This window comes from Herpailurus yagouaroundi, unplaced genomic scaffold (assembly GCF_014898765.1).
Source record: "Herpailurus yagouaroundi ecotype Mexico unplaced genomic scaffold, PumYag 189, whole genome shotgun sequence".
Taxonomy (NCBI): Eukaryota; Metazoa; Chordata; class Mammalia; order Carnivora; family Felidae; genus Herpailurus; species Herpailurus yagouaroundi.
The window spans coordinates 15829475-15844182 of NW_024412420.1; the positions used below are offsets into that span (position 1 = coordinate 15829475).

Consider the following 14708-nt stretch of genomic DNA (forward strand, 5'->3'; position numbering starts at 1 on the left):
AAATAAATAAATAAATAAATAAATAAATAAATAAATAAATAAATAAAGTAGAAGAAAAATGACCACAGAGCTCACCGAGTGAAGGACCCACAGTTTCTAAGCATGTCTACAAAGGCAACTCCGATGAAACCGTCTACGTTCAGGATAAGATTTGGTTTCTGGGAAGGCAAAAAATTCAAAGCACTTCTCATCATTTCTCATTTTTTCTTTGTAATTTTCCACAATTACTACTAGTAATAGAACTACAAATTCTGACCACAATTTAAAAACCTCCCACCAAAACATCATAGCTGGTTAGGAAAGAAAGAGTCAGTTCAATTCCCAATGTCTAGCAAAGGACCCAACACCTAGTTGACAGTATGTATTTGTTGAACTTAGTAGTACAACAGAAATAAAATTTCCCAGAACACCAGATTTGATTTTGGCTGCACAATCAGAAGCTAGGCTGACTCTTGTTTTCCCCAAGAAATTCACCCACAACAATGAGTTGGAAATTAGGGATATTTTCTCTTTTACCTTCGAGGTGGTAATCTTCTCGACTTCCAGCGCATAGTCAAGCAGGGGGGTGGCAGGGAAGTGCTGTTTGACATAATCTTTGAGGATCTGCACTCGCATGTCTGGGTTGTTTATCTAGAAAGTGACCCAAAGTTACAGAGGAACCCACCCTGACACTGCCATTAAGAGACCTGTTGGGGGCGCCTGGGTGGCTCAGTCAGTTAAGCGTCCCACTCTTGGTTTCAAGTCGTGATCTCGCTCAGGTCGTGATCTCACGGATCATGGGTTCAAGGCCCGCACTGGGCTCCGCACTGACAGTGCAGAGCCTGCTTCAGATTCTCGCTCTCTCTCTCTCTCTGCTCCTCCCACATACTCTCTCAAAATAAATAAATAAACTTAAAAAAAAAAAAAAAAAAAAAAAAAGACATGTTTGTGCTCCTGCCACAGATGGACACAAATGTTTATATTTTATCCAGGAGGTGTGTTTTAGGGACCTGATCCATGTGTCTTGATTCCATGCAGCACAGATTATGACCCTGCTGTAGGGCTTAAGGTTTCTAAAGTCCTCTTGAATCTCACTTGAGCCTCAAAACAAACTGTAGGTTCGCCCTTTTATGTTACAGACAAGGAACTGAGACCTGGAGATGTTAACTGAGTTCAACAACAGGCCCCGGTTTAAGCAGCAGGGGGCTCGGGGCTCACCTACTCTCCAACCAAAAGTCTTAGGTTCTAGCCACGAACCATGCCGCCCAAGAGTTCAGTGGCCCCGGCGTCCTCCAGCTGTAACAAAGTTCTACAGAGTTCTTAGTTTTTAGACTGGCAAGCACTTGTTGGCGTGGGGCAGCAAAGCACCCCTGAAATCTCAAGAAAAGCTCTGCGCCTGCACCATCTGCTAAGAGACCCACACTAAACCATAATCGGTCAGTGGGGCAGGGAAGTGGTTCAGATGCCAGGCAACTCCCAACACCCAGTTCCCAAGCAGATAGCACTGCTCCAGTCCACGGCACAGGGCCTCTTTCAGACAGAACATCACACTTATACTGCCACGCTCAGGCTTCTACGTTCCTTCCTTTCTGGAGTCCATACTGACGTGGTTCTAATGGAAAGCTGTTTAAAGGCATTCTGCATTATAACGGAAAAACAGCTGCCTGATCTTTGACATCTGTCAACACAGCCAAAGCTTTGCACATTGAGAGTCAAGGGCCTGGGTGTTCCCCACTAAAATAATGCCTCCACCTGCATGCAGGTCAGTCCTTAAGGAGAGCCACGACTTACCGATTTCACTCGGTGACCAATGCCCATAATCAGCTTTCCTTCCTTCTTCATCTTGTTCACAAACTCCATGGGGATAATGCCGCTGTCAAAGGCTTTGCTGAACATCTTGGCGGCTGCATCCAGGGCACCCCCAAACCGGTCCCCCTGTAGGACAAGCAAGCGCACATGCCCTGAGCTGGAAGAGACTCCCTCAGCTTCACAGACCAATCCAGCATGCCCTGAACCGCCCCAGCACGGGGTTTGACACTCTGAGGCTCCTTCTAGGACCCTGTGACAGCCAAGTGCGTGTCAGCATAACCATGTGTCGCCTACGGATCTCACCTCCCGATCTCACCTCCCGGGAGGCCAGTACTCACAATAGTGAGCAGCCCCGAGGTGAGGCTGGAAACCAGGTCCTTCCCAGCCCGAGCACAGATGATGGTGTTGTGAGCCCCAGACACGGCTGGCCCGTGATCCGCCGTCACCATCAGGCACATCTCAATGAACTGGCAGGCATACTTGGGCAACCTAGAGGGGGAGGAAAGGGGCACTAAGACGAGGGTTGGAACAGAGGCGAGCTGCTGAACAGGAGCTACGCTGACCCACAAAGCCAAGCACCTGCTGGCTCCCATGTCTACTACTATATCAAGCAACTCTAGAGGCAAAAACCTCCAATTCTTGAGCAGCTCCTAACTCACTGATAGCAAATACTGCTTTTAATACAGAGTTAGCCACTGGGGGTTGACAATCTCTTCTTTAGACAATGGCTTCCAGCATGAGTCGTTGCAACAGAATTTAACCTGTACTTGTGACTTCCTTCTACGTGCCATATGGAGAAGTGAGACTCCTGTCCCTTTCCCAGTGTAGTAAGCCCCAGGTCTCCTGCAGTGTTCAACCTCTCAACTGATGATTAGGAATGAAGTCTGGGGGCGCCTAGGTGGCTCAGTTGGTTAAGTGTCCGACTTTGGCTCAAGTCATGATCTTACAATTCGTGGGTTCGAGCCCCACGTCAGGCTCTGCACTGACGGCTCAGAGCCTGAAGCCTGCTTTCTGTGTCTCTGTCTCTGCCCCTCCCCCCCCCCATGAAGAAACACTTAAAAATTAAAAAAAAAAAAAAAAATGAAGTCTGGAGATATAGGGATGCAAGAACAGACAGGGAAATCTGCAGAGGTGTTACAACACCATGAACTTCTCCCGGGAAGGGCCCAAAACTGGGCCAAGAACTATCTCTGCAGCTGAGGGCATGACACAAACCAAGACATTGGGCAGAGCCCAAGGCCACCCCAAGCCAGGGCTCTGTGAATTAAGTATTATTCACTGGCCCCCTTGCCCAGCTGTCAGTCCCAGGGGAGGGCTATGTTTGGGAGTTGCAGAGAAACCAATTTATTCAAACACTCAGGCTGATAAGACAGACAACCTAATATATAAGGTACTTCATGCCTATTTAGCAACTCTATCAGGCCTGCACTCTGAGCTACCAGACCCATCCAGACCTCTCTCAAGAGGCCTACATTTACTCTTATTTCTTTAAGAGCGCCAAGGACAGGGGCTGATCCAAGATCCCTGATGAGGTCACTGCTTTCTACTTAGTTGAGACTGGCCTTTCTGTCCTTGGAAGACCCAGGAACAGCCAGTATCTCTTCTGGCCTTGCAATTGATCTGTGGCCATAAAGATTAGTCCTGGACGTATTCCCCAAGGCTACCCAGCCCCCACTCCCTTTTCAGGGGAAAATCCTTAACTCTGAGTCAAAGATGGCAGTGTCCAGCCATCTTCTGACCTCCATGCCTCACCTTCTCTGGAACCAGAGGAGGCCGAGGACCCCGCCAATGCCCATCTCTTCCTTGAAGACCTCGGTGATGGGCATGCCCGCGTAGATGAGCTCCTGTCCTCGCTCGTCACAGATGCTGGTCATGAATGAGGCAGGTTTGCGGATCAAGCCCAGCTCCTGAGCAAAGATGGGGGCAGGGGGAAGCAGCACGAAATGACCACAGAGATTCTTCCAGGACTGCCTCACTGTCTGCACTACCAGAACCAAAGTGTTCCAGGTACCGACGCTCAAACTCCTCCCAAGAAAGAAGCACAAAAACCCTTTCGTTGTATCATTTCAGTCGTATAAAATAGGAGTGCCATGCGCGATTTCCACCCACAGGTTCATTTTCGCCTCACAAAGATGTCCCAGCAGAAGCCAACCCAAACTCACCCGGCTTAGAAATGCAAGAATGAATCTGAAGGGAAATTTTTCTAGCACTCCAGGTTCAATTGCCAAGCCCCCACCAAAACGTAATGAGCAGGGGGCTGTGCAAATAGGGGATTCCCTCAAGATGTCCTTCACCCAGGGGAAGGGACTGAGCTGAACTTCCAGCTTCCAGAGTTGGGGTACAATGGGGACATTGTTGCCAACTCTGCATAAGCCCATTTCTCCAATTATCCCTGATCAATTTTCACTGTAAAATGCCTTTCTGCCTTAGTGTTTGTCAGTTTAAGGGCCATCTGTCTGGCCTTTCTCCACTTTTATCTATATATAGACACATGGAGAATACATAAAGTGTTTTTGTGTACACAGGTTTTTCATAATCGTGATATACTATCTCATAATACTCCATTTACTCAATGAATTTGAGCTCCATAAATGTAGGCACATACATAGATCTGGTTCATTCCTTTTAACTGCTGTATGATATCCTATCCTATGGCAAAACCACAAGTTAGCCGTTCTTCCACTGATAACCATCAGGTGGAAAAATCTTGAACACATTTGTGTGAATGTGCGAGCACTTCCCTGAAATCGCTTTCTAGACAGGAATTACGCCATCAGGTGTGAGCACTTCTTTTCTTTTCTTTTCTCTTTTCTTTTTTTAGTAATCTCTACACCTAACCCGGGGCTTGAACTCACAAGTATCAGATCAAGAGTCGCACACTCCACCAACAGACACAGCCAGGCACCCCAGGGGCCAGCGCTCTGAAATCTGATATTACCCAATGGCCTTTCAGAAAGGGTGGTGCCAAGTTCCACACCCACCTTCAAGGAACAAACGCACAAAGTTCCTCACACCCATACAAACACAACATATTATCAAAGAACTGTTTTCTTTGTTGACCTCAAAAGGGGAAAACTGGTATCACGGCTTTTACTTTGGCACCTTCTTATAATGAGTGAGACTGAGCATTTTTTCAGGTTGAAAGGCCATTTCCTACCCATTTTTGTAGTGGTCTTTTAAAAACTGGCTTCAGGGGCACTTGGGTGGCTAAGTTGGTTAAGCGTCTGAACATCAGCTCAGGTCACGATCTCCGTTTGTGAGTTCGAGCCCCACATTGGGCTTGCTGCTGTCAGCACAGGGCCTGCTTTGGATCTTCTGCTCCCTTCTGTCCCTCCCCGCTCTTGCTCCTGCTCTCTTTCAAAAATAAATAAAACATTGGGGTGCCTGGGTGGCTCAGTTGGTTAAGCGTCCAACTTCGGCTCAGGTCATGATCTCACAGTTTGTGAGTTCGAGCCCCGCGTCGGGCTCTGTGCTGACAGCTCAAAGCCTGGAGCCTGCTTCGGATTCTGTGTCTCCCTCTCTCTCTACCCCTCCCCACTCATGGTCTGTCTGTCTTAAAAATAAATAAAACATTTTTTAAAAATAAATAAATAAAACATTAAAAATAAATAAACAAATAAAAACTGATCTGATCTCAGAGAGTTCTCGTGTACTTCGAACATTAGCTCTTCATCTCTGCCGCTTAGACAAGCAGGCAGAGTAGACACTCTACTTCACCCGGAAACCCCTCAGCAAGTGCAAACAACTCTAGGGGGCGTTGTCTGTCCTCAGTCCCCATTTCCAACCAGGCCACAAGGCTGTGGGACATACATGCTGCCCTTCGCCCTCTTGGGCCCTGTATCTGTTTTACCCGTTGGTCAGAAGGGGCCGGCTCACAAGCTCCAGCACACAAGGAGGGGCTGGAATCAAAGAATACTCGCTGTGGGTTTTTTCTAATCTATGCCCTTGGAGTAGAGCTGCCGTCGGGGGCATGGTTTGGAGGCCAGAGCAGTGATTACAGGGTTGCCCCCAGCTAGTAGGGCAGGGCCTGGTTTCCAGGGACTGTAGCCAAATCAACAGGAAACCCACCCCTCAGCGTCACCTACCCTGGCCCAGGAGTAGTCCATTGGCACCGTTGGAGGCGGCACCTCCTGAGCAGGTACGATGACTCCTCTGGCCACAAGATCTTCGTACACAGACCTGAGAGGCGGGGGAAGGGAAGGAGAGAAGACATCCGTGTGCATTTTATTCTTCTGGGCTCTTCTAAGCCATCCTCGGAACGTTGCTCCATCTAACCCCAAAACTCCAGGTTTCCTAGCTTTGTAGCCCCTCCTGGCAATGCCCTACACCAGGTGGATTCCTAAATGAAAACAGGTTCTGGCCAAGACTCTCCCTCACCCCCCCACCCAACCCCATGGGGCTTTATAGAAAGCTGAATCTGGAGGCCAAGGAAGGACAGAGGGGAGGAAGGAGAAGACACAATGGGTAGCCATTGTTTACCAATCAATTAGGGCTGACACCTTCTAAATGTTTCTATGCTCATCTCTTATTGAAGGGACAGCCAAGTAGGTAGGCTCAGAAAGTGAACATGTTTTAATAGCAGTCTGAATGGCCTGTAACTGCTGTGCCTACAAACAAAACAAAAACCGAAAAGAGGATAAAGATTTCAGACTACCTCAACAGTTACACTCCACACCTAACATCTCTAACACTCCAGCACGCTGACACACTGTGTCACCTCTGTGTCACAGCAGCTGCTATCCTCGGCTGGGGGGGGGGGGGGGGAGGGGGGTGTTCCGGAAAGGGAACCGGAGGCTGGTGTCCTCCCCACGGTCCACTCACTGGATGATTTCTCCCAGTTCATCGAAGCTTGGGGGCACAAACACCCCTGCCTCCTTCAAAGCCTGGTTCTTGGCTACTGCAGTTTCAGAAGCCTGGTTGGCACAAGCTCCGGCATGGCCAAACTGTACCTGGAAGGCAACAGGGAGCAGCTTTTACCCAGTTTGTGAATCCCTCCGGGGAAAGGCCACAAAGGCTCCGGAATGTCGGTACCGATTACAGGCCGGACCCTGTTAAACACTCTATAGTGAATCGCCTCATTCAAGCCTCACACAGGCTCACTCAACAGGGACGCCAAATAACGCTCAATTTACAGAAGAGGAAACTGAGGCACCAAGAAGTTCAGGAGCTTACTGAGGGTCACACCGCTGGTGTGTATGGGAGCCAGAACATAAAGCCTGGCGGCCCAACTCCACAAACACCTGCACTCAGCTCCCCCTGCCCCCCTGGCAGCGGTTGAGGGGGAGGATGGAGAACGGCTGGTAGTTGTGAACCACTGTGAGAAGTGAAGGCGCAGGCTGGCAACCACAGGTTGAGCTGATCTTCACAAACAGGATCTGACTGTCCTGCACATACTTTGTATAAAATAAGTCCAATAAAAAAAAAAAAAAAATTCTCGCGTAAAAGTACAAATTCCTAGTTTTTTTTTTTTAAAGTTAATTTTTTTTTTTTTTTAACGTTTATTTATTTTGGGGACAGAGAGAGACAGAGCATGAACGGGGGAGGGGCAGAGAGAGAGGGAGACACAGAATCCGAAGCAGGATCCAGGCTCTGAGCCATCAGCCCAGAGCCCGACCCGGGGCTCGAACTCACGGACCGCGAGATCGTGACCTGAGCTGAAGTCGGACGCTTAACCGACTGAGCACCCAGGCGCCCCCTAGCTTCTTTTTAAAAAGTCACATTGTGGAGGGGCACCTGGGTGGCTCAGTCAGTTAAGCATCCGGCTTCAGCTCAGGTCATGATCTCACGGTCATGAGTTCAAGTCCCGTGTTGGGCTCTGTGCCAGCTTGGAGCTTGGAGCCTGCTTCAGATTCTGTGTCTCCCTCTCTCTCTGCCCCTCCCCTGCTAGAGCTCTGTCTCTCTCTCAAAAATAAACAAACATTTTAAAAAAATTATTAAAAAGTTTTTTTTCTAAGTCAGATTGTGGGGCGCCTAGCTGGCTTAATCCATGGACCATGCCACTCTTGATCTTGGGGTCATGAGTTCAAGGCCCATGATGGGGGCAGAGTACTTAAAAAATAAAATGGTTTTAAAAAATAAAAATAAATAAATAAAAAGTCAGATCGTGCACCACCAGGTCTATATTCCCACAGGGCAACAATCACCTGGAGCCGATAAGCAACGCCCCCTTCTGCCTGGGTGCACAGTGAGGTAAACTCTAAGCCCAAGGGCACAGGGGGTGACTGGCTACGGGAAGGGAGCAACAGGGAAGAGAAAACCAACGCGAAGAGCTAAGTAATTGTGTCTTTGACCACGCAATGGGGAAAATGAGGTAATGACATGAGATGTACTACAAAGCCCCAGTCAGGGTGGGGTGAGGCAGGTAATCATAAAAATACTTAATCTGTTTGAATAACTACATCCACTCACTCTTCGATGTGCTTTACTCGCTTCATCTTTCGGTAGCTAGGGCTACTTCCAATAAGAAAAGAAATAAAAGTGGTAAATAAAAGAGGTAAAGTAACCTGCCCAAGGCCACACAAGTAGGATACGGTAGCATCTGAAGTCAGGCAATATGGCCTCTCCCAGCGCTCTTACCCGCTAGGCATAACAAAAGGGGCTTTAAGTGTTGAAAATCAGGTCTGAACTACAGCTCTGGTTAGCAACACCCAACCCAAAAACTTATGCTTTAAATTGCAGGCTCCCAATGCATTCTTTATAGGACTGAACCTGCATGGTGGAAGGGGTGGGAAGGAAAAGAGATTCTATATGCAAACAAACAGAAAATGCTGAGTTCAAGGAAGTTCAATAGGTTTAATTCTGAGATTCCTCAAAGCTAAAATCAAAGTTTTAAAAAGGGAGATTACACTACATATTCATAATTTATAGAAGCTCCCCTTTCTGGCTGTTTTTTGTTTTGAGGACCACTGCTACTGGACCGGTGTTCTATGGAACACAGTTCCGAAAAGTGCCACCTCGCCAATACCCCTGGTCTCTACTCCCATTGCCCAGTTCTGAATTCTGTCTTCCTGAGGAGCAGACTCTGCTTGCCAACATGTGGAGATTTTGTTGTATACCTATCTTACCTCCTCTACAGGGCAGAAAGTTCTGCAAGGTCATGTGGCCTGTTTAAGGAATCAAAAATCACTCATTAGCTGGGTAGTCACTGTACTATACTCCATTTGTATACGCCTGAAATTTTGTAATGTTTTAAAAAATTAATTGAGGGATGCCTGGATGGCTTAGTCCATTAAGCATCTGACTCTTGGTTTCGGCTCAGGTCACAATCTCACAATTTGTGAGTTCGAGCCCCACAGAGGGCCCTGCACTGGCAGTGCAGAGCCTGCTTGGGCATTCTCTCTCTGCACCTCCCCAGCTTTTACTCACATGTGCTCTCTCTTTCTTAAAATTAACTTTTAAAAAATTAATGGAAAGGGGCGCCTGGGTGGCTCAGTCGGTTAAGCGTCCAACTTTCGCTTAGGTCATGATCTTGCGGTTTGTGAGTTCGAGCCCCACGTCAGGCTCTGTGCTGACAGCTCAGAGCCTGGAGCCTGCTTCGGATTCCGCGTCTCCCTCTCTCTCTGCCCCTCCCCTGCTCATGCTGTCTCTGTCTCAAAAATAAATAAAAACAATTAAAAAAAATTAATGGAAAAACAAAAATAAAACACCTTGAGGACCTGTCCTATCCCTGGGGTGATGAGCAGTGCCCAGCCAGAAACAGAAGAGTTAGGTCCTTGACCTCTTGGGGGTGTCCTCAGCATAGTAGGGGTTGGGAGGTGAAGGGCTGGTAATGGAGAGCTGGTTAAGAGAAACAATGCAGGGGGAGGGAGGAATTATTTTTGGCTGCTGAGGTGGAGAGGAAAACAGTCCAGAAGGAACATGAAGAGCTTCATGGAATAGGTGAATTAAAGAATGGAAACAAGTATCTGCTAAAACCTGTATGTGCCAGACCTTTCCAATTACTTTCTTTAAAAAAAAAGTTTTTTCTTTTACATTTTATTTATTTTTGAGAGAGAGAGAGAGAGAAAGAGAGAGAACAAGTGGGGGAGGGACAGAGAGAAGGAGACACAGAATCTGAAGCAGGCTCCAGGCTCTGAGCTGTCAGCACAGAGCCGGATGCGGGGCTTGAACCCGTGAACCGTGAGATCACGACCTGAGCCGAAGTCAGTTGCTTAACCGACTGAGCCACCCAGGCGCCCCTCAATTACTTTCTTACGTAAGCCACACAACAACTCAGAATCAGCCCCATTTTACACCTCAAGAAACTGAGGCACGGAGAGGCCAAATGACCTGCCCTGGTCACACAGATCCACCTAGAGCTGATTCTAGCCTGTGAGAGTAGAGGTCACGTCTGAAAGACAGGCATGATTCTATGACCTACCCCTTTCCTCTTATTTACTTGGGAAGAAAAAAAAAAAAAAAAAAAAAACTCGCACCGTTAATACTTGACGTAACATATTCTTTCTATGCCAACACATCAAGATCTACCTCATTCTTCTCCTGCCTGCCCGGGTTTCTATCACATGGCTGGCGCCAGGATGACATACCCTCTCCTGGCCAGCAAGCAGCATTCAGGCCGTTCCGCTTTCTGCCCTTACAACATTGCGAGTATCCTTGCACACATGCTGAAATATTTTTGCATGCAGACCCCAATGGTAAATCTGCAGGAACGGAACCGCTGGTTTGAAGGAGAGGAGCATTTTGCAACTACACAAATACTGCCCCTGTGATGTGGGTATGGAATATCAGAGGGGAAGGCAGGCATTCCAGGGAGAAAGAACAGGGTGACAGGCTTACTGGCAGGAAGGGTGGAGGGCTTCAGCGTAGGGATTATCACTGTTGCAGGAAGCCTTCTGGCCAACTGTTATCTTCATCTGCACACAGCACTTATGGCCTCACACTCAGAGCCTGCCCAACTATTGATCACTCATCAAGGACAAGTGTTTGTTTCCTCGGTTTTGTCATCACTGGATGGACCATCTTCACGACAGAGGGTCCTGTGAGCTGGAGTACTGGGGCCGCAGCCTGGCTTGCCATACTCAGCAGGAGCCAGGCGACCCGGGAGCATTTCTGTTGGATGCCAGTGACGAGCTGCACGCACTTTACGCCTCCGGGCACTTTCACGTACAGCCTCTCCCCACGCCCTGCCCCAGCAATGCGTCTGGGGTGTGTGCTCTCCCTCCTCTGTGTCCCTTTCACTCAGCAAACTCCTTCACAGTGCAAGCGTTACCTTCCCCGTGAAGCCATCTCAACTCCTCCAGACAGAAGTGTGCCCCACGCCAAGCAGGGACTCAGAGCCTTGTTCTGGCCTTAATCTGTTGACGAGTGCCTCCCCCAACTGGATTTAATCTCCTAGAGAGCAGGACCCTGACCAGACCTTGCAGTAACCAAGCAAGTAAATATGTTCATTGCAGGAACCAGCTGCTTAATGAGAGGACCACACGGTTCACCTCGAATGCCCCTCTTCCGGCTTCCTGTCCAGGAGTGACCTGTCCGGGCCGTACCTCAGAGGAGAACATGGTGGCACAGGTCCCAATGCACCAGCAGACCACGGGCTTGGTGATGCGGCCCTCCTTGATGCCCCGGCAGATCTTATATTCCTCAGTGCCCCCAATCTGCCAAGGAACAAAAAAAAGCCCATTAGTTAGTGGAACCCATTCAGAGTTGCTGTGGGCAGCACCGCAGCAGGAAAATCTGTTCCAAATCAGGCAGGGCTCAGAGGCACCAAGAGTCCTAACTGACAACTTGGCTAGAAAATGAAGAGACGCTGGCTTTGGTCAAATAATAGCCTGGAAAATTGAGATGGGGTGCAAGAAGAGTTGTGAAAGGGCAGTGGGTACCCTCTGAAGTCCCTGATCTAACCAGAATCTAATCTGATTGGATCTGACCTGCTCAGAGGCACAGGCAAGGACAGAGGTCCTAGGACTCTCTCAAACTAAACAAGTACACTTCTGGGACACCTGAGTGGCTCAGTCGGTTCAGCATCCGACTCAGGTGGTTCAGGTCATGATCTCACAGTTCAGGAGTTCGAGCCCCATGTCGACTCTGTACTGACAGCTCAGAGCCTACAGCCTGCTTTAGATTCTGTCTCCCTCTCCCGCACCCCCCCACCATGGTGCTCCATCTCTCTCTCTCTCTCTCTCTCTCTCATTCAAAAATAAACATAAAAAAGCAAACAAAAAAAAGTACACTTCTTACTCCAGCTATGCACTTCCCAAGAGACCAAGGCCAGCCAAAAGTTTCTTCTTTTTGTTTTTATTTATTTAAAAAAAATTTTTTTTATGTTTATTTTTGAGAAAGAGAGAGAGGCTGGAGGAGGAGTAGAGTGAGGGAGACAGAGGATCTGAAGTAGGCTCTGCATTGACAGCACAGAGCCTGATGCGGGGCTTGAACCCACAAACCCACAAACCGTGAGATCATGACCTGAGTCGGATCATGAGACATGAGTCGGACGCCCAACCGACTGAGCCACCCAGGCGCCCCCTATTGGCACTAAAATGTCTTGTGACACCAAGAAGCAAGAACTTTTTCAGTGTTGACAGTGACAACCTCTAAGCCCCAGAGTGTAGGCAGGGAGCGGAATTACCAGGGACCGTCATTTTACGTTATGTATAACCAGGGGCGCCTGGGTGGCTCAGTCAGTTAAGCATCCGACTCTTGGTTTCGGCTCAGTTAGTGATCTCACAGTCATGAGTTTGGGCCACACATCAAGTTGTGCTCACAGCATGGAGCCTGCTTCAGATCTTCTCTCTCTCTCTCTCTCTCTCTCTCTGTCCCTCCCCTGCGTGCACATGTACTCTCTCTCTCAGATATAAATAAATGTTAAAAAAAAAATTAAAATCAATCAAACAAACAAAAAACAGGGGCTCAGGTCATGATCCCAGGGTCATGGGACTGAACTCCATGTTGGGCTCCATGCTGAACGTGGAGCCTGCTTAGGTATCTCTTTCCCTCTGCCCCTCTCCCCTGATCACGACCACTCTCTCTAAAGAAACCCAAAACTCACCTCTCCAAGAACCACAATCATTTTGACACCTGGCGTGTCCTGGTAACGTAGCACGTGATCCATGAATGTTGAGCCAGGGTACCTGGTGACAGCAGAGAGAACACACAGGGTCAGGAGGCTCGGGGAGGTGTGTGTACATGTGTGGGAAGCATGCTGGTACCAGGAATGCTCTGAGGTTCTTTGTGAGTGTGGGTGTCCGGTGAAGGCCCACAGATGCCTCAAGAATAATGGCGGGGGTGGGGAGGGTGGTAAGTAAATGAGGCACAAGGGAAGAGAAGGCGGGGAGGGGAGGTTCGCTTGGCAGTAAGAGATGATTGGAGAGCACATGTTTGGGGGTTTTAAAATATGGCTGCAGGGCGCCTGGGTGGCTCAGTCAGTTGAGCGTCTGACTCTTGATTTCAGCTCAGGTCATGATCCCAGGGTCATGGGATCGAGCCCCACGTCAGGATCCGAGCTAAGCGTGAAGACTGCTTCAGATTCTCTTTCTTTCCCTCTCCCTCTCTGCTCCTCCCTCCTGCTCGCATGTTCTCTCTAAAATAATAACTAAATAAAATATGGCTGCAAATTCTTTTAAGAAGGTAGTACCTCATGCTTCTCTTGAATACGGGTCAGACTTAATGATTAGCTTCTAATAAACAAAATGTGGCAGAAGCGATTCTAGGACAGTGACTTCCATGGCACGGTTATAAAGACTAGCTTGTCTGGCACTCTGTCTTGAACTGCTCACTCTGGGGGATGCTGGCCATTATGTCCTGAGGACATTAAGCAGCCTGTGGAGAAGCCCACAGAGAAGAACCACCTTGCCAGCCCTGTGGATGAGCGACGTCCACCTCGGGCCCGCCGTCAGCATCGCTGACACCTCACACGTCACTGCAACCCACCCCTCCCCCAAGCCAGAAATGCCCACTTGAGCTGCCCTGAATCCTGACCCACGGAAACTATAAGGACAAATGTGGGGTTTTCTTGTTGTTTCAAACCTTTATTCTAGAGAGAGAGAGGGGCTTGATCCCATGACCCTGGAATCATGACCTGAGCTGAGACCAAGAGTCGGACACTCGACTAACTGAGCCTCCCAGGTGTCCCACGAGTGTTTTACTATAGTTTGAAGTCACTTGGTTTGCATGATTTTCTTCGAACACAGTAATAGATAATACAGTGTGCCACCTGATGTCCCAGGATAGGCAGGCTATTGCTAGGTCTATATATAGGTCCATATACATAGTTGACCCTTGAGCAATGTGGGCGTTAGGAACGCTAACCCTCCACCACATGCAGTTGAAAATCAAACTATAACTTCTGACTCCCCAAAAACTTAACTACTAATAGCCTATTCTTTTTTTTTTTTTTTTAATATTTATTTTTGAGAGAGAGACAGAGAGCGAGCAGGGGAGGGGCAGAAAGAGAGGGAGACACAGAATCTGAAGCAGGCTCCAGGCTCTGAGCTGTCAGCACAGAGCCCAACACCAGGCCCAAACCCATGAACTATGAGATCATGACCTGAGCCAAAGTCAGATGCTTAACTGACTGAGCCACCCAGGAGCCCCCTAATAGCCTGTTCTTAAAGATTTTTTTTTTAAGTTTCTTTATTTAAGAGAGGCAGAGACAGCATGAGTAAGGGAGGGGCAGAGAAAGAGACAGGGAGAGAGAGAGAGAGAGAGAGAGAAAGAGAGAGAGAGAGAGAGAGAGAGAGAGAGAGAGAGAGAGAGAGAGAATCTCAAGCAGCCTCCGCATTGTCAGTACAGAGCATAATGCAGGGCTCGAACTCACCAAACTGTGAGTCATGACCTGAGCTGAAACTGAGAGCGGGCGTTTAACCGACCAAGCCCTCCAGGCACCTCCCTAATAGCCTATTCTTAACCAGAAGCCTTACTGATAACAAAAACAGTCAATTAACACACATCTTGTATGTTTATGCATTATATACTGTATTCTTACA

General features: G+C 48.4%; 1 protein-coding gene across 3 annotated transcripts in view; it reads right to left on the reverse strand.

The window, feature by feature from the left end:
* Positions 1–14708, reverse strand: part of ACLY (ATP citrate lyase) — a 48213-nt gene that overhangs the window by 2271 nt on the left and 31234 nt on the right. For all 3 annotated transcript variants that reach the window (XM_040497549.1, XM_040497548.1, XM_040497547.1), the window contains 9 exons: positions 12773–12854; positions 11271–11381; positions 6610–6737; positions 5874–5967; positions 3541–3695; positions 2127–2277; positions 1771–1914; positions 517–630; positions 76–158 (listed from right to left, as the gene is read on the reverse strand). In XM_040497549.1, coding sequence (XP_040353483.1) covers positions 76–158; positions 517–630; positions 1771–1914; positions 2127–2277; positions 3541–3695; positions 5874–5967; positions 6610–6737; positions 11271–11381; positions 12773–12854 — 1062 coding nt within the window. The remainder of the gene's footprint in view (positions 1–75; positions 159–516; positions 631–1770; positions 1915–2126; positions 2278–3540; positions 3696–5873; positions 5968–6609; positions 6738–11270; positions 11382–12772; positions 12855–14708) is intronic.